This window comes from Candoia aspera, chromosome 4, assembly GCF_035149785.1.
Source record: "Candoia aspera isolate rCanAsp1 chromosome 4, rCanAsp1.hap2, whole genome shotgun sequence".
Taxonomy (NCBI): Eukaryota; Metazoa; Chordata; class Lepidosauria; order Squamata; family Boidae; genus Candoia; species Candoia aspera.
In genome coordinates, this window is record NC_086156.1 from 80,868,137 (window position 1) to 80,886,202 (window position 18,066).

The window sequence follows — 18,066 nt, forward strand, 5'->3', positions numbered from 1 at the left end:
AGAGTCAGATTTTGCCTCTTTTCAGTTTAGTTCCGATTATTCTCTTTATCAGCAAGAACTCTATGAAATCCATAATTTCCACTCCTTCTGCTTATCTCTTGACTTAAGTTCTTTATGAGAACTTGAAGAAACACTTCGAACTGGCCTTTTGTTCTACAGTAGTCTAATATCTTACAGAGGGACATTAAATTGATTATGTTCACAAGAAAGGCAAGTTATGTTCTACCTTGTCCTTCTTCCCTACACTTCCAAGTCTTTCACCTGTAATCCTTCCTCTTAAAGGTACATCTATATCTGAACAAATGCATGCAGGCCACAATATAAAATGCTATGTTGGTTCTTAGTACAGTTCAGATCTTACATCTCCTTCCTGCTCTCATAAGCAAGAAGATGTGAAGAAGTTGAGCTATATGGATTCTAAACCATATGTATTCAGAAATGTTCTACACATATATTAAGTATTCATGTCAGCATATGATATCAAAATTTAGCAAGCAAGCAAGCATTGAGAGAGAGAGAGAGAATGCGAGAATTCTTTTTCAAATTTCTTGTAACTATGAGATTTTTTGGGATTCAAGGACTGAATTTAACTTGAAGACCCTCTGTGTGTTTATAGCTCTAAGAATATACTTTGCAAATGTAGAAAAGTTAAAGTGACCTGCCCTCAGAAATATCTACCTTTTGTTTCTCTGTGTGTGTGTGTGCGTGCGTGCACGCATGCACGCACGCACAGAGACCTTCTCCATGGTTGAATAATTCAGGCTTGTAGAAGTTCTAATTATTGTGTTCTACATCCCCAGGCAATTCTCTCATAGCACACAGTTTAAGAATGACTACCTTAGATGTCTAAGGCACAACTTAGGAATAACTGCTTCACAAGTCTAAGGCTTAAGGCTGCTGGTTTTCTAAGTTTCCTTCCCCCATCCAGCTGCATCTCCTTATGGTTCAGTTTCAGAGGAATTTGTTGTAAACATACTGCCATCTTTTCTTTTTTCCTTTTTAACATAGCAAATCACTTCAAGGAGAAAATCCTTATGCAAATTCTCCTAGAAAAAAACTAGAGTGAATCTGTATTTTTTTAATTTGAACAAGATTATATTCCAACTCTCCCAATTATAAGTACAATTTATCATAATAATCCAGAATGGGGTAGGAAAAGAACAGGAACAACAACACCCTTTTCGCCACACAAATAATAAAGGTACTGATTTTAGCAAACTGCTCTTACTGAGTCCTTGCCCTAACATTCATTAACAAAAAGTGCTTTCAAAAAAATACACACACTCTGAAACAGAGTTCTCAACTTCTCAAATGTTGCTTTTAAGTTAAGCAGTAGCCTGGTATTACAGGCAGTGAAGAATTGCATACAGGTAACTGGGGGAGAGATGGTGAGACAGGGTTGGAGCTCCGTAACAGCTAGCATAACTTCTACTAATTAATTTCAAGAATTTTGCCAGTCTTTCTCTTTTTTTCACCACTGTTAGCTGAAGTAGGTTGATATTCTGAGCTAAAAGTAGGGCTACCAGATGGGCTGAAGAAATCGGGACATGCAATAGATGGCAGCAAAGCTATCAAGAAACCTTAACTCTTTGTGGTCATCCAGTGGCTTTCTGGATGTTTGCAATCCAGACTGGATAGCTCGCGCTCGAGGAAGGCTAGGTTGGTTAAGCACTTACTACAATCCTGGGAATAATGGCGGTTCATGGCAAAGGTGAAGGTAGGTGAAGAAGGGCTAGCAGAGAGCACTGGGGCAGAATTCATGGCACTGGAAACAACAGATGAAGCAGGGATGTGCTTTGCCTTCAGATCAATGCTGGGGCTCGTTGGTTCATCTGAAACAGAACAATCATAAAATGATGGATGAGACAGTAGAGAGACCAACCTTTGACAGTGTTCTATAGATCCAAGAATTCTTCCAACCTTAAAAACTATTCCAAGAGCAAAGTCCGAGATCTGCTCTTAAAGTTCCCGCCTTGCTCTAGACGGTTTTCTCCCATCCAGACGCTCACTGTCTCCAGACAATGAGGCAAGACTTCCACAGCAACTCAGTTGGACCTGAGGTGGTGATTTGTAATTGAGAATCATCAACATAGTGATGATATCTCACTCCAGATCTCTGGTTGACATCTTCTAATCATGTTCAACCACTGGGGTTTCATCTTAAACAGTGAAGGAAGGGGACAGTGAGAGATGGGGAAAAAGCCAGCTCCTGTGACACCCACACAAGAATGGTGGCACCTAGTTCTCAAGGTCCCTAGTCCTCAAAGTACCAGCAAGGAAGATGGATCAAAGAGGGCAGACTTTTTCCTAGATTCTCATAGAAACATGGAATCAGCTCTAAATGGTACAACCCATGACTGCGGATTTTTAGGAAAAGGTTACTAAGAGATGGAACGAAGGTGGGTGATTAAATTCAGGGTACTGGACAGCTGCATAGAAGCAGAATTGCAGCCTAACATGAGCTACACTGAAATATAAATAGGAATCGTAGGAGAGAGAAGCAACCTGAAGAAGAGATGGTTGTGGCATAAGGTGTGGTAGACTAGAGGTCATGGTAAAGAAACAGCGTTTTACAGAAACAGAGAGGAAGGAAACTAGAAAGTAACATACACCTTACCCAAATTCCATCCTTCTCTTTGCATCAAGCCAAGTAGCCCCTATCACCTTTTTTATAAAGGTAAGTTCCCCTTCCCTTATTCTCTGCGCAGATGGGGGAGGAATCATCTTTCATAGGATATAAACTGTACATATACAGTATTTATTTGAAGGGAAGCTAATGTGCTGATAGATCATTTAAAAAAGTGGGTACAAGCTCTCCAATTTCAGTTCGCCACTTCAACACTGACTCTATAGACAAGTGCCTAAAATATGAACAAGACCCCTGTTCATATTTTAGGCACTGCAAAGAATGACTTTTTGAATTCTTCTCAACCTCTTCACCAGCAGTGTACATAGGAGGTGTCTGCATTTTTTCCATGTTAAATGTTGTGCTTATGTGTGTTTCTCCTTTTCTCTTGTGTTGCATCTGTATGGGTATGAGCTGGAAAGTGCAAGGCAGACTGCGTACGCACAGCTCTTAGTCACATGATCAGGAGGAGGACTTAAAATGGAGAAACTGGCCACATTCCAAGCTGGGCCATTTTTTAACTCAACCTTTCTTCTGCCAATTTCTCTCCTCATACCAAATTTCCTTTCTGTCTTCAGAGAGTTATTGTGATGATGGACAGACAGGGGGCCCTGAGCCCCTCTACATAATTTCTTTGCAGCAATTCATTGGGTTGGAAAAAATAACAATGAATGCTGTGCAGAGAAACCCCTGTTGTACCACAAATGTTTAATTCCTCTTCGTAAGTAAAGGGACAAGCTGGATAAAGACTGCATATTGTTGCTTCAAGGAGATCAAGACCTACTCCATTCCACAAGGAACCATCCAATCTCATTAGATGGCCACTCAGATAATCCTGTCACTCTCCTTGTTTAACCCAGCTCAGTGGCAAGTATCTTATTTAGGTCTTTATGATAAAGCCTGACCGAACAGAAACCAGGGAGGGAAGAGGCATGAAGGCAAACAATACCAACAATTACTTAGGGCAAGTTTCATTTATCCCATGACTATATGGTTCAGGACATCTTGGTCTTGATCTTCATGACCGCAGTGGCAAAGAATAGTGCCTTCACACAATCCCTTTCATCTCTGCTCCTTTACATCCATCAATTACTGTGGGTCCTCCATTTGTATTCAAGTTCTGGTTTGCAAACTAATAAGCTACTAGCATTCTTAATGTTGTTATACAGCCAGAAGAGGGCAGATTGGAAGAGAAAGATACTGTTGTTGAGAATTTCCTGAAAATTACTGGCAAAATTACTGGCAAAACCACCCAGAGTCCCTCCTTTGGGGGGAGATGGGCAGAGATAAAATTTGATAAATAAATAAAATTAATACTGCCTTTCTGCAGCTGTGCAGCTCCCATAAATGTAAACTACAGCCATATACCCACTCTGTAAAACTCAGAAGGGCCTAAACACTGCACAGTTATTCTATCTCTTTCCCCCCAATGGATTGTTTTATGGTAGGCTTATTAGTAATGTTTGGACATCACTGTAAAAATGTTATGAAGATGACAAAGGAATTGTTTAACAAAAATCTGTTCTGGAAATACCATATCCTTTAGACTCTAGGACTCTAACATAACATAGCTGTCTAACTGATTTACACATCCCCATGAGGTTCAGCTTGTACATATACATTGATTATGAAGAATAATCTCAAGTAAAAGAGCAAAAACATATATTTGACATAAGGAAAAAGCACAAATAAAGGACAGGGACAACTTCTTTGGGTCCAAGGACAGATACATAAATAGCTTTTGCCTCTGCTTCTGCTTCATTTGCCATTGAAAGAATAGACAAACACAAAAGTTGTGCTATCTTGACGAATGTATCCTGTTTAAATGATACTATATGCTATACAGTACATGACAACATAGACAAGCCTTTTCATTTCCTCTCAGTGGGACTTTTCATGAAGCTGCCCATCTAATCCAAACATGTTGAGCTTTGGGGAAGGAGAAATGTGATTTTGGAATCACAGAACTGAAAGGATATCACAGGATCACTTTGGACCCTGGTGATTATTTATCAGGTAAGTGCTTTAGTTCTGTCCAATATACATTCACTCTTTTAATAGTAATTTCACTCAGAGCAAGGAGACAGGAAAGAATAGGTTTGCATCAATCACTATCCTAGTGATCTGAGGAATTCTTCCTAGGAAACTTTTACTGGCCTTATGCTTACCTTTCAAATGATCTTGAAATAGTGCACCAGGTAAAACACAATAGCAACTCTACACTAGTCAATCACCTTCTTCCATGAAGTATTGCTTTGTCAACTTACCAATAAATGGGATGAATGCAAGGGAATCCTCTGGTGTAGCCAAAGGGGCCACTCCCCTCTTGTTTTCTTTACTGGCTGCCAGCACCGGTGGATCGCAAATGTCTGTTTCCTTTAGATCACTGGGGAAGACAAAATTCATCTGTCTTGCAGGAGGAGGCATTTTACGTCCAGTTGGGGGCTTTTGTCGAAGAACCACCTCATCTTTTCTCTCCTCAGCTTCAGACTGCAATGGTTCCATAGCTTGGGATGGAGAAATCTGCTCAAAAGGTTTCACATCATTCTCCTGCTTGGCTGATCTTTGGTCCATTAGGATCTCTGGGCTGCTGGCCAGGAAAGGGTCTTGACAAGTAGAAGGAGCACTTGGGAGCATGGCAGTAGGCAAAGACTTCTCAATGTAAGATGGTGTTGATTGACTTGACTGCCTTTGAAAAATATTAAACGTTGGAAGGTCTCCAAAAGTAGCATCACGGAAAGAAAGAGCATGGAGCAAGCCCGTCCGACGCTGGAATGATGGGCTGTAGCTTCGGTAGCCAATATAACCAGAGTCATCGATGCTCTGGAGGTTGGGCTGAGAAGGATGTTTTTGCACATGTACAGAGGGAGGATCTCTGGAAGAGGCAGAAGGAATACAAGTATTTGGGTGATTAGGCTGGGCTTGGTTAATTTGCCCATGCTGGTAAAACCTGTCTGATGGCAATATACATCTCCCATAACTAGGAGAAATCAAGTCAGCCTGTTCAAGAGCTTCCATGGACTGCCCATATTTCACCAGATAGTTATCTGATCTTGCCCGGTAACTCCAGCTATCATGAGCCAAAGGCTGGATTAAAGTTTCTTGAGAAGCACTATGAGACCATCCCCGGGAGGATGGAACATCTCCCAGATGGTCTTGCGATACACTTCGGTAGCGAGGTGGCATAGCACTGCACCGCTCCTCTGAAGAGCTTCGCCGTGGCACTTGGCTCGAGATCCAGTTGGACAAGGCCTGCTGGCATTCTAGATGGCTGACAGATTTGGGTCCAGCTCCAATGCATTCCCGGGAGGGCCTGCCCTCACGGTGAGCATCTTTCAATCCACCATGAGGGCGATGATCAGGAAGATGTTTGGGGGGTCCATAGCAGCCGTGGTTGGGCATAGAGTAAGTGGGAGGAATGTAAGGTGAGGGGGAGGCTATAGAACCTGGACAACTGCTATTGGAGTAGTGGGAGAAAGAACCAGAAGCTGGGATATGCCTTGGAATAGGTGCCCGTTGAGTCATTCCATACTGGACCTCCTCTGTACAGTGGGCAGGACTGGAATGGTTGCTACTGAAACTCTGTTTGGATTCAGTCCAGGCACTTGGATGAGTTTTGTGGATTACAGTGCTATTCAGAGGAGAAGATGGGCCTGAGGATCCTGAATGGTAGGACTGCCTATTATCCTCCTGTTGTCCCTGGTAAGTCTCAGCTGCTGAAACATCCCGGGGAGAGGGTCTTGACTGGAACGGATAAGTTTTACGAGGATAGCATATGGGTGGTGGCTCAGGAATGCTCTGTGCCCCTCCAGAGTATGGTTCATTGCCCTTTAAGTATGCATCTTGAGAATATGCCTGGAAAAAGGAACAATGGAAAAATCGGTAAGTCTAGAAAACTGAGCTATTGAGTCAACTGTTTATCTACACAGGCAAACAGGTTGCAAATGATATGGACACATTATTTTACAATCACAGAGTATTTAAACTCTGATTTTTTTTATTGATAATACTTCTCTGAATTATCAATTAAAAAAAATATCACAGAGTTGGAAGGGATCATTTAGGCCATCAAGTTCAACCCCTTGTTCAGCGCAGGAATCGAAATTAAAGCTTTCAGATAGACAGCTGTCTAGCCTCCAACTGAACATATCCAATGTAGGAGAGACTACTACCTCTCTGGATAATTGATTTCACTGTTGAACTGCTCTTACCATCAAGACTTTTTTTTTCTAATATTCAATTGGAATCTGCCTTCCATAGGTTAAATTGTAAGTTAAATGATATCCCCCCAGAAATTTGTGTAGTTCCCACCCCAGTGATGTTCCAGAGGTCTTTAAAAACATGGCTGTTCTCCCAGGTTTTCAGGCAGGATGGTTGTGGAGCCCCATCAGTGATTTGTTATGCTCCTTTTTGTTGTTTCTCTGTTTTATGCTGTAAGCTGCCCAGAGTCATTCTGGACTTGGGAGGCCTCCAAATCCAATATATAAATAAATAATCCATGTCCAACACTCTTAAATAAGAAAAAACAGGTCTTGATCTTCTTCCATGTGACATCATTTCAGATGTTTAAAGAACACTATCGTATCTCCCCAAGTCATCTTTTCTCAAGACTAAATATATGAAGCTCCTTCAGTCTCTTCATGGGGCTTAATTTCTAGTTCCTTGATAATCTTTGATGTCCTTTTCTGAATGTATTCAATGTCTCAGAATCGTTTTTAAAGTGTGGTACCCAGAACTGGATACAGTGCATGAGGTACAGATTTGACCAGAGCAAAAACAAGCGGAACACTTCTCATAATTTGAGAATTATTCTTCAATTGATGAAGCCTAATATTTGCATTTGCCTCCTTTGAGCTATATTATAGTGCTGGCTGATGCAAAGTTTACAATCAACCACTGTTCCATTTTTTTTACTGGTACCAAGCCAATTACCACCCCCACAACCCTGTATGTTTGCATTTGATTTTTGTTTCCTATGTGAACAATTTCATACTTCTAAATTTCATGATTATTTTCAAATTATTTAATTTGTCAGTTTGATAAGCACTCCCTCAGTGTTTTGAGGACAGGTGCCTTAACTGATCATATTTTATTCAAAAGTTAGCCCTCTAGCAAAACTAGCTGCTAATGCTAGGGATCTGTAGCAAACCACTGACTTGTTTTTGGAAGTTAAAAGTGGAAGTCCAGAGTACACATCCCATGCTGAACTTACTCTCTGAGGGACTTTCTTTCTCTTCCCCTAGACTTTCACATGTGTTAGCATCACTGTCATTCAGCTCCTTGATCCTCTTTCCAGTAGACTCTATTATCTGCACCTTCCATGACAACAGAGTCCCTCCAGTTTCTAGAGTAGAAGAAGCTTCCCAACATTGCCATGGCCACACACACCTTCCTTAATACACACTTACAAATTCACCAGGTGCTGTGTAATTACACAGCAGTCCAGTCAATTGCTGGCAGTAAAGGAGTTGCCGAACTTTTAGTTCATATTATTTTAGAACATATTTTTCTTTCTTTCTTTTTTTAAGTTCTGTTTTTTGGTATACGTGTGTTTGTATGTCAGGTTGGCCAACAGAACAGAAGCAAGTGACATAGAATTTTTTTTTTAAATGTATAAATGTGGTAAGATATAGACTCTCATATGCAGAGGTTGATTCAAAAGCAAAGATAGGAATGTGGATGCAAAAACATCCAAGAAGACCTTTGAAAGAGAGTGGCTAGTGGTCCTCTGCCTACTCTCCCCTTCACTGGTTTTTTGAGAAGGCAAGAAACTTGGTGGTGGGTATAGCACCAAGGAAGACCCATGACATGTTGCTTGCCTGTCAGTTCTCTGGCAAGCAGGGTGCCAATAATCCCAAGGAATGGGGAATATTAGAGGGGCTGGCCACCAAGGGAGCCTTCCCCAAAGCTCTCCAAAACAAGCCCCAATACTCTGAAAAGCACGCCCCTTAACTTCTATTGTCAGAGACCTATCAGGGAAGAATGTTTATGATTCTCAAAAAGTTATGCAGTGGCAGCCTAGGTATGCTTTCTCAGAAATAGTTCCCATTACGTTTAGTGGTGCATGCTCCAAAGTAAACATAGGATTGCAGCCTTATATTTATTTTTCACCTTATTTAAGCATACCGTGCTACAAACCTGTGTTGAATACTGTATTAAAGTCAACTCCCTCCTTTCTCAATCACCAGATTTCCTGTGGTTGGAGTTTAAGGAAAGTTGAAAATAACGCTGGAGATTTGCCAGGGAGTTGTTAATACTTAAAATCCCTTACAGAAATGGATGCTGTGTGTGTACTTCAGAGCAACCTGAAGCTATGACCATAAGGAATCAGGGTAAGGCTACGTCTTCCATTAAAGAGAAAGAGAAAGGAAAAAAAGCTAAGAAATGTATAAATCTCCGAACTTCAGGATGAAAAATGGGCTGACTCATTTCACATCTAACATTCTGCAGGCTGGAAGTCATACTAGGACATCCTGTGTATGCACCGAAAAGTAAGTTGCATCACAATGGAAATTGTCTAATCAGATTTGTTGAGAGATGGCCTGGAAGAATACAGATGTGGCTTCTATCCCACCTCACAGGTGCCCCTTTTTCCTTACCCATCCACTGCAAACCATGGAATGACCTTTGTTAGATAATAATAATAATGCCTGAACAACATGCTGAGGACCAAAAAGTTCTCAGCTGCTCCTGGCCCAGGCCTTCCATCACACGCTGGAAACTTGCCCTTGTTAGATGAAACCATATTTCAAGCCAGGGACTTGCCAAGTTCCAAAACAGGAGCTATGTTTGAAAGCAGGCCTCGGCTAGGAAAGGAAAGGAAAGGAAAGGAAAGGAAAGGAAAGGAAAGGAAAGGAGAGGAGAGGAGAGGAGAGGAGAGGAGAGGAGAGGAGAGGAGAGGAGAGGAAAATAAGGCTAGTTTCTACGCTATATGGCGTTTATTTCTGCCTGGCAGCAGCTCCTGCAACGCTAACTAAATACTCAACTCCTCTTGCTTAATCCTGAGGCAGGACAACAAGTCCATTAAAATATATACCCACTCTATTCTACGTACTGTTCAGGGGTGGCAAGGCTTCTTCATAGATCTAAATCCAGCCTTTCTGCCTGCCAAGGAAAAAGCACCCTAGTTCTGGCCAGGATCTGGCCCATCATAAATACCACAACCTTTATTCTTACGGGGATGAAATGCTTAGAATTTAAAATCATTACCTTTGCCTCTTCTGTTATTGTATTTCTAGTCCCATATTTTTGTTGCGCACTCTCGGTCTCCCTTCTTCAAAAAGAGAAATGTTCCCTTCCCCTGGGAATCTCTAACGCCCAAGCTAACATTTCTTCTCTTTCTCAATCTTCGTTTTAAAGTGTTGCTTTCCAAAAAATGAAATAAACTAGGACGTCTCGATGTGGGAGGGGTGAAGACAGCCAAGAATGTCTTTTCATGCATCCTGTCAAGAGTCACTCTGTAACCCCAGCCTCTCCCATTGGCTGGCCAAGCCGGCTTCCGCACCACAGGAATGCCGACACACCCCTGTGAGGCACCGGGGCAGGGGGAAGCCACACAAAGGTTCCTTTGCTATGCGATGTGAAAAAACAAAAGCAACTTTGGGTAACAGCGCCTTGCACAGACCTAGAGTTACTGCATCTCTGGCTGTAACCCCTTCTGCCAATGTTTAATTGCAGGCAAGTAGTGCTCAACGCACTTCCAAAATGCCTTCATTTGGATTTGGAGGTTGCCGAGAGGCTATTGTAATCCAAGCTCCTGGGGTTGAAAATAGTGTGTGTGTGTGTGTGTGTGTGTGTAATTTTTTTATTAACGATGTTTTCAACAGAATAAAAATACTAATTTTGAGTTGAAGAGAAAGGAATAGAGAAAAGTAGTAAGAAAGTGAAAAAGAAATAAAGAAAAAGAAATAGGAGAGAAAGAAAAAGAAAAAAGTAATGCCAAAGTTCCTGTGGATCTTTGCAGATAATGCAACATGCTGCCCCAAGCCTCTGAAGCAGGAATGGGAAATCTGTGACCCTCCCAATGTTGCTGAGCTCCAACTCCTAGGAGCCACAGTCAGCAGGTCCAATTTTAAGGAATGCTGGAACTTCTAAGCCAGCAACATCTGAAGCAGGCCAGCTACATCAGATCAAATGATACAAGCAAGCAGAAGGTCCGGGGGCTCTACTTTCGTCCCCTGCCTTGAATACCACCTCATTTAGAATTCTAGCCATGGAGAACTCCAAAGCTTGTCCATCCTTTTAAGGCCCAGTAAGAGTGGGTTTTGTTGTTTGTTCATTTTTTTTTAAATCATGGACTAATATAGTGTTTTCTCTGTTTGCTATTATACCCTGGGAATCTGATCTTGTTATAAATCTGGGACATACAGTCCAATTTGTAAATCACCTTCATTGTCTTCATGTTATTAAATAACCCTGAAAGGGAGAGTCTCTTAACATTCCCAGTTTCTTGGAAAGGAAATACAGGAGTTCTTTCTTTGGGCTCACTAGGAGCCATGAGCAAGACAGTTGTCACTGACCCTGAGTGTACAATGTGACCAAGAATAGTCCTTCTGCAAAAAAAAACACCCCCCTGTTGCAAACACAAACTCAATCCAGATGGAGATGTTGTGAAGATTAAAGATGTCAGTGTGCCATACAGTATAGCACAATTTCTAGAATGAAATACCTAGAAATCTCAATTCTTATTTTGAAGGGGGAAAAAAGCAAATTTCTAGTCTTATATATGAAGATGAGCTTCAAAGCCTGGAGAAATGGTCCCATTTTCTCATTACCTGCAGTAGAGAATATTATCTACAATAAGCTTTAGCTGAAAGTAAATAGCAATAGGCAATGTTACAAAATGCACATATGTTAAAGCACAAATGTCTTCTGATGGGAATGGAAGGGCAACATCATTTTAAAACACACATTGAAAACCTTGAGTACTGGGAAGGAATGACAATAAGGAGGGGGAATGTTCACCTAAACAAGCACCAAGGACACCGCTAGTCACTTGATAAATGATGTATTCTTTTTCATTCAACCCCCTCCCCAAAAGAAAACATTAATTATAATATTGGGGTGGAGCCTGCCTATGTTATTTGCAGTACATACTGTTCTGGCCTTCAGCAAAGGATCATTACCTTGTCGTGGTGCTGGAGCTTGAGCACCTCAATGATGCCATGAGCTAAACCGTGAAGGGCCACCCAAGATGGGAAGGTCATGACAGAGAGGTCAGACTAAATGCGATCCCTGGGGAAGGTAATGGCAACCCACCCCAGTATTCTTGCTGTGAAAACTAAATGGATCAGTACAACCAGAGATATGTCGGTATACCATCGGAAGATGAGACCCCCAGGTCGGAAGATGGTCAAAATGCTACTGGGGAGGAACAGAGGATGAGTTCAACTAGCCCCAGACGTGATGACGCAGCTAGCTCAAAGCCGAAAGGACGGCTAGCGGCCGACGGTGCTGGTGGTGAACGGCGAATCCGATGTTCTAAGGATCAACACACCATTAGAACCTGGAATGTAAGATCTATGAGCCCGGGCAAATTGGATGTGGTTATTGGTGAGATGTCAAGATTAAAGATAGACATTTTGGGCATCAGTGAACTGAAATGGACTGGAATGGGCCACTTCACATCAAATGACCACCAGATCTACTACTGTGGGCAAGAGGACCACAGAAGAAATGGAGTAGCCTTCATAATTAATAGTCAAGTGGCTAAAGCAGTGCTTGGATACAATCCAAAAAACGATAGAATGTTCTCAATTCGAATTCCGGGCAAGCCATCTAACATCACAGTGATCCAAATATACGCCCCAACCACAGATGCTGAAGAAGCTGAAGTACAGCAGTTCTATGAGGATCTGCAGCACCTACTGGACAACACGCCTGAAAGAGGTGTCGTTTTCATCACAGGAGGCTGGAATGCTAAGGTGGGCAGTCAAATGACACATGGAATTACAGGTAAGCATGGCTTGGGAGAACAAAATGAAGCAGGACATAGGCTGATAGAATTTTGCCAAGAGAACTCACTCTGCACAACAAACACTCTCTTCCAACAGCATAAGAGACGGCTTTATACATGGACTTCACCAGATGGACAACACCGAAATCAGATTGACTACACCCTTTGCAGCCAAAGGTGGTGGACATCTATACAGTCGGTAAAAACAAGACCTGGAGCTGACTGTAGTTCAGATCACGAACTTCTTCTTGCACAATTTAGGATCAGACTAAAGAGATTAGGGAAGACCCACAGATCAGCTAGATATGAGCTCACTAATATCCCTAAGGAATATGCAGTGGAGATGAAGAATAGATTTAAGGGACTGGACTTAGTAGATAGGGTCCCGGAAGAACTATGGACAGAAGTTCGCAACATTGTTCAGGAGGCGGCAACAAAATACATCCCAAAGAAAGAGAAAACCAAGAAGACAAAGTGGCTGTCTGCTGAGACACTAGAAGTAGCCCAAGAAAGAAGGAAAGCAAAAGGCAACAGCGATAGGGGGAGATATGCCCAATTAAATGCAAAATTCCAGAGGTTAGCCAGAAGAGATAAGGAATTATTTTTAAACAAGCAATGCGCGGAAGTGGAAGAAGATAATAAAATAGGAAGGACAAGGGACCTCTTCCAGAAAATTAGAAACATTGGAGGTAAATTCCAGGCCAAAAAGGGTATGATCAAAAACAAAGATGGCAAGGACCTAACAGAAGAAGAAGAGATCAAGAAAAGGTGGCAAGAATATACAGAAGACCTGTATAGGAAGGATAACAATATCGGGGATAGCTTTGACGGTGTGGTCAGTGAGCTAGAGCCAGACATCCTGAAGAGTGAGGTTGAATGGGCCTTAAGAAGCATTGCTAATAACAAGGCAGCAGGAGACGACGGCATCCCAGCTGAACTGTTCAAAATCTTGCGAGATGATGCTGTCAAGGTAATGCATGCTATATGCCAGCAAATTTGGAAAACACAGGAATGACCATCAGATTGGAAAAAATCAACTTATATCCCCATACCAAAAAAGGGAAACACTAAAGAATGTTCAAACTATCGAACAGTGGCACTCATTTCACATGCCAGTAAGGTAATGCTCAAGTTCCTGCAAGGTAGACTTCAGCAATTCATGGAGCGAGAATTGCCAGATGCACAAGCTGGGTTTAGAAAAGGCAGAGGAACTAGGGACCAAATTGCCAATATCCACTGGATAATGGAAAAAGCCAGGGAGTTTCAGAAAAAATCTATTTCTGTTTTATTGACTATTCTAAAGCCTTTGACTGCGTGGACCATAACAAATTGCGGCAAGTTCTTAGCGGTATGGGGATACCAAATCATCTTGTATGCCTCCTGAAGAATCTGTATAACGACCAAGTAGCAACAGTAAGAACAGACCACGGAACAACGGACTGGTTTAAGATTGGGAAAGGAGTACCCTACCTATTCAACTTGTACGCAGAACACTTCATGCGACATGCTGGGCTTGAGGAATCCAAGGCTGGAGTTAAAATCACTGGAAGAAACATTAACAATCTCAGATATGCAGATGATACCACTTTGATGGCTGAAAGCAAAGAGGAACTGAGGAGCCTTATGATGAAGGTGAAAGAAGAAAGTGCAAAAGCTGGTTTGCAGCTAAACCTCAAAAAAACCAAGATTATGGCAACCAGCTTGATTGATAACTGGCAAATAGAGGGAGAAAATGTAGAAGCAGTGAAAGACTGTATTTCTAGGTGTGAAGATTACTGCAGATGCTGACTGCAGTCAGGAAATCAGAAGACGCTTAATCCTTGGGAGAAGAGCAATGACAAATCTTGATAAAATAGTTAAGAGCAGAGACATCACACTGACAACAAAGGTCCACATAGTTAAAGCAATGGTGTTCCCCATAGTAACATATGGCTGCGAGAGCTGGACCATAAGGAAGGCTGAGAGAAGGAAGATCGATGCTTTTGAACTGTGGTGTTGGAGGAAAATTCTGAGAGTGCCTTGGACTGCAAGAAGATCAAGCCAGTCCATCTTCCAGGAAATAAAGCCAGACTGCTCACTTGAGGGAATGATATTAAAGGCAAAACTGAAATACTTTGGCCACATAATGAGAAGACAGGACACCCTGGAGAAGATGCTGATGCTAGGGAGAGTGGAAGGCAAAAGGAAGAGGGGCCGACCAAGGATGATATTCTAGAGGTGACGGACTCGTCCCTGGGGGAGCTGGGGGTGTTGACGACCGACAGGAAGCTCTGGCATGGGCTGGTCCATGAAGTCACGAAGAGTTGGAAGCGATTAAACGAATAAACAACAACAACTGTTCTGGCTGCTGCAGTCTAATTTCTGAGCCAATGGCATGTTTTATGTAGAAACAACAGGTATTTTTAATGGTTTCAGAAACGAGAAATTCAGAACAGAGAATTAATCAAGAATAAAAAAAAACAAGACTGTTTAACCCCTGATGGTCTACTCTGAACACCCACCATAGAGTTCTTCCATCTGCCATTCTTTGGCCCAAATGCTTCATCCATGAAGGTCCTCTTTCTTTCAAAACAATATTGTGTGTGTGTGTGTGTGACTCTGTGCATGCATATGTACAAGTAGACCTTCAAAAGATACTTGCGGGAACATTCATCAAGTCCAACCTGCTCTCAAGCCAACGCTTAAGAGGGTATCTCTTGGCACTGGCAAAGCACTCACCAGTTGCAGAATATCCTCATCTTTGGGCATAATGGAGAGTTCCAAAGCATCTTCACTGCAGAGGAGAGAAGGCATTTTAAAACAGATTAATGGTGATTAGGAATTCTCTATCGCACTGCACTGTAACAGAGCTCAAACAGGGCTACGCTCAAAGACAGACATTAGGACAGACATCTAGACCCCAAACTGTCAAGGCTGCCGCAACACATTTGTGTTCTGTTTGATACACTCCCACCAGCTTTCCTAACTTGGTGTGCTCCGAATGTGTGGGACTATGCTCTTCCCATTATCCCTAGCCTATTATCATTTTGGCCATACTGGTGTGGAAGACAGGAGTTGTAATCTAATACATCTGGCAGATTCCAGTTTAGAATCTGGCTGGATTACATTTAAAAAGCCTCCGTGCACAAACACACAGGATTGCTAAATTCAGAGTCTAGAAATATCTAAGGGCACTATTGTTCTCCAGGTATGCTGACTCTTGAATACACCATCACATTTCTTTTACCCAAACCAATACCAGCATACCATGGCTATGAAACATGATATATTATAATCCACCACTAAGCTCACAGCACCACCATAAGGAAAAAAAAATTATGTAGTAATTTCATGGGATTAATACTGAAAAGCATTTGTCCTACTCCCATGATCCTCCCAAGTGACCCCTCATTGGCTCAGTATGAGAGACAATCTATACATTATGAGCAGATATTTAAAAAAACCCTGCAGCAAGGATGGGGGAAGCTGTGGGAACCAGCAATTGCTGAACTACCATTCCTTCACAATAGGCTACGCTGGGTGGAACTGCTTGGAGGTACAGTTGAGCTACATCTGGAGAGACATAGATGCCTCACCTCTGCTCTAAAATGTGTTCCATTTAATGAAAAACAGATTTTTGAATAAAGGAGAAAGAATGGAGAGAAGGAAATGCTTATTTTTTCTGTGCATTGTATTTTTCCATTAAACCCATACACATGATAGCGATGATGCTCCTCCATTTTTGGGGTTCCAGATACATTTAACTACAGGGGTCAGCAGTCTTTCCAGGCAATGAATACCTTCAGACAATTTTGCCTAATGCCCCAAGTACATTTTTAATGTAAATTATTTTAACAGGGCCAAAATCTCATGCGATCCTATCTAAGAATATAGGAATCTCCCTAGAGATGGCTTTCTGATAATATCTCACTCTCTTCCATCTTTATGGAAAACCAGTTGCACTGCAACCTTTTTTTTTTGGTCTATCTGAACCCAGCCTCAATTATTAATACAACTGGGGAAACTTCTTTTTCTTAAAAAAAGGAATAGAACAAAAAACTAACTAAAACATCAGAAGTTAAACTTAAATGTCACAGGAGAATTAAAACCAAAGTAGCACATCAAAATGAATGGATGGCTTACGATCAACAGGGCAAAGGGGAGGGGTGTCTTTGCTTGATACCGTAAGAGGTGTCTCTCTCTTGGGAATGCATTCCTTAAATGAGATTCCTCCAGCAGCAGTACAAATGCATAGGCAGGTACAGGTGGGGAAAGACAGTGTTTTAGAGAGAAGGTATGTTTATTATAGTAATAGCCCATTTTGCTTATTGCTGTTCATTCTGATTTGGCACCAGCCCTCTCAGGTCACCACACAGTTTTTCTCACGCTGGTAATCAGAGTTTCTGGAATTAAAACCATTGGGACTGACCAATAGAAGGAGACTGCATCACATTTCTTTCAGTAGAAATTACCCCTTAGCTGCAAGGAGAATCGTGAGTCAATAATTGCCATTTGTCTCCCATAATACATGTTAAGTTCTCAGCTGGGATGGAATTGCACCAGCAATCTCCTGACTCAGAACCCACATCTTGCAACCACATTATATACTATGGATTCAACAAATAGAGTTCCAATTAAGGAGTCTTCCATTTTCTCTTCCCTTCAGCACTGAGGCTAGGCCAAACAGATCCTCATTTTTCCAATCCTTTTATTTTGACTTCATCTTTTTTACCTCAGGTAGGAAAGTCAACCATTCATTTCCTATGAAATGGAAAATAATACCAGCTCCAAATTTCAGAGCCAGTCATGGATTTGGTGGCAATCAAGCTTGCAAGATTTTTCCAGCTCCAGTTTCTCCCATATGCTCCCAGACAACTGGGAAGAGAACCACAAATCAGAAAGAGCAGAAAAAAAGTGTACGCATCAAACTTTTTGTAAGAGGTATACATCTTCTAATGAGCAATATTTTCATCTAATTTCTGAACATGTCTGCCTAGCGGTTGTCCTGTTTATTTTCCTCTGGCTAGGTTGTCTTTTTCCACATGCCTTTGAAGTTCTGGGCCAGGCATTTTTATATATATCTATATATTCATTCCAAGCTGGATTGATTTTCATTCTGCACGTTCCCCAGACACTATATTTAGACTGCCTTCACAGGTCAGGTTTGCCTCCCCATGTTCCATTTGCGATTCTAAAAGTAATGCCACATTAAAAAAAAAAAAACAGGCTATGCAGTGGGCTTATTGTGAATGAACAAGTGTTCTTGGTTGCCCTTGCTCGGCTCCTCTTGTTAGGAGAAGTGACTAGGCAGGTCAGAAAGCCTCTGCTCCTTGTTTGTTCAGTGCTATGTCTGAACAATATCTCTGGCTTGCTCAACTCTTAACAAGCCAGAATTATAAAATTACAGTTGCCTCCAATATTGGCTACTTGAAGAGAGACATGCCAGTATAGACAAACTGAGTAAACATATTGAAATAAATACATCTCCATTAAACTTATGATTATA

At 41.7% G+C, this 18,066-nt stretch overlaps 1 protein-coding gene across 1 annotated transcript in view; it reads right to left on the reverse strand.

Annotated features, from left to right (window-relative positions):
• ARHGAP23 (Rho GTPase activating protein 23) overlaps positions 1 to 18,066 on the reverse strand; it is a 169,787-nt gene that overhangs the window by 37,300 nt on the left and 114,421 nt on the right. The window contains exons 6-8 of the mRNA XM_063300754.1: positions 15,300 to 15,354; positions 4,894 to 6,481; positions 1,677 to 1,832 (exon numbers count right to left, since the gene is read on the reverse strand). Coding sequence (XP_063156824.1) covers positions 1,677 to 1,832; positions 4,894 to 6,481; positions 15,300 to 15,354 — 1,799 coding nt within the window. The remainder of the gene's footprint in view (positions 1 to 1,676; positions 1,833 to 4,893; positions 6,482 to 15,299; positions 15,355 to 18,066) is intronic.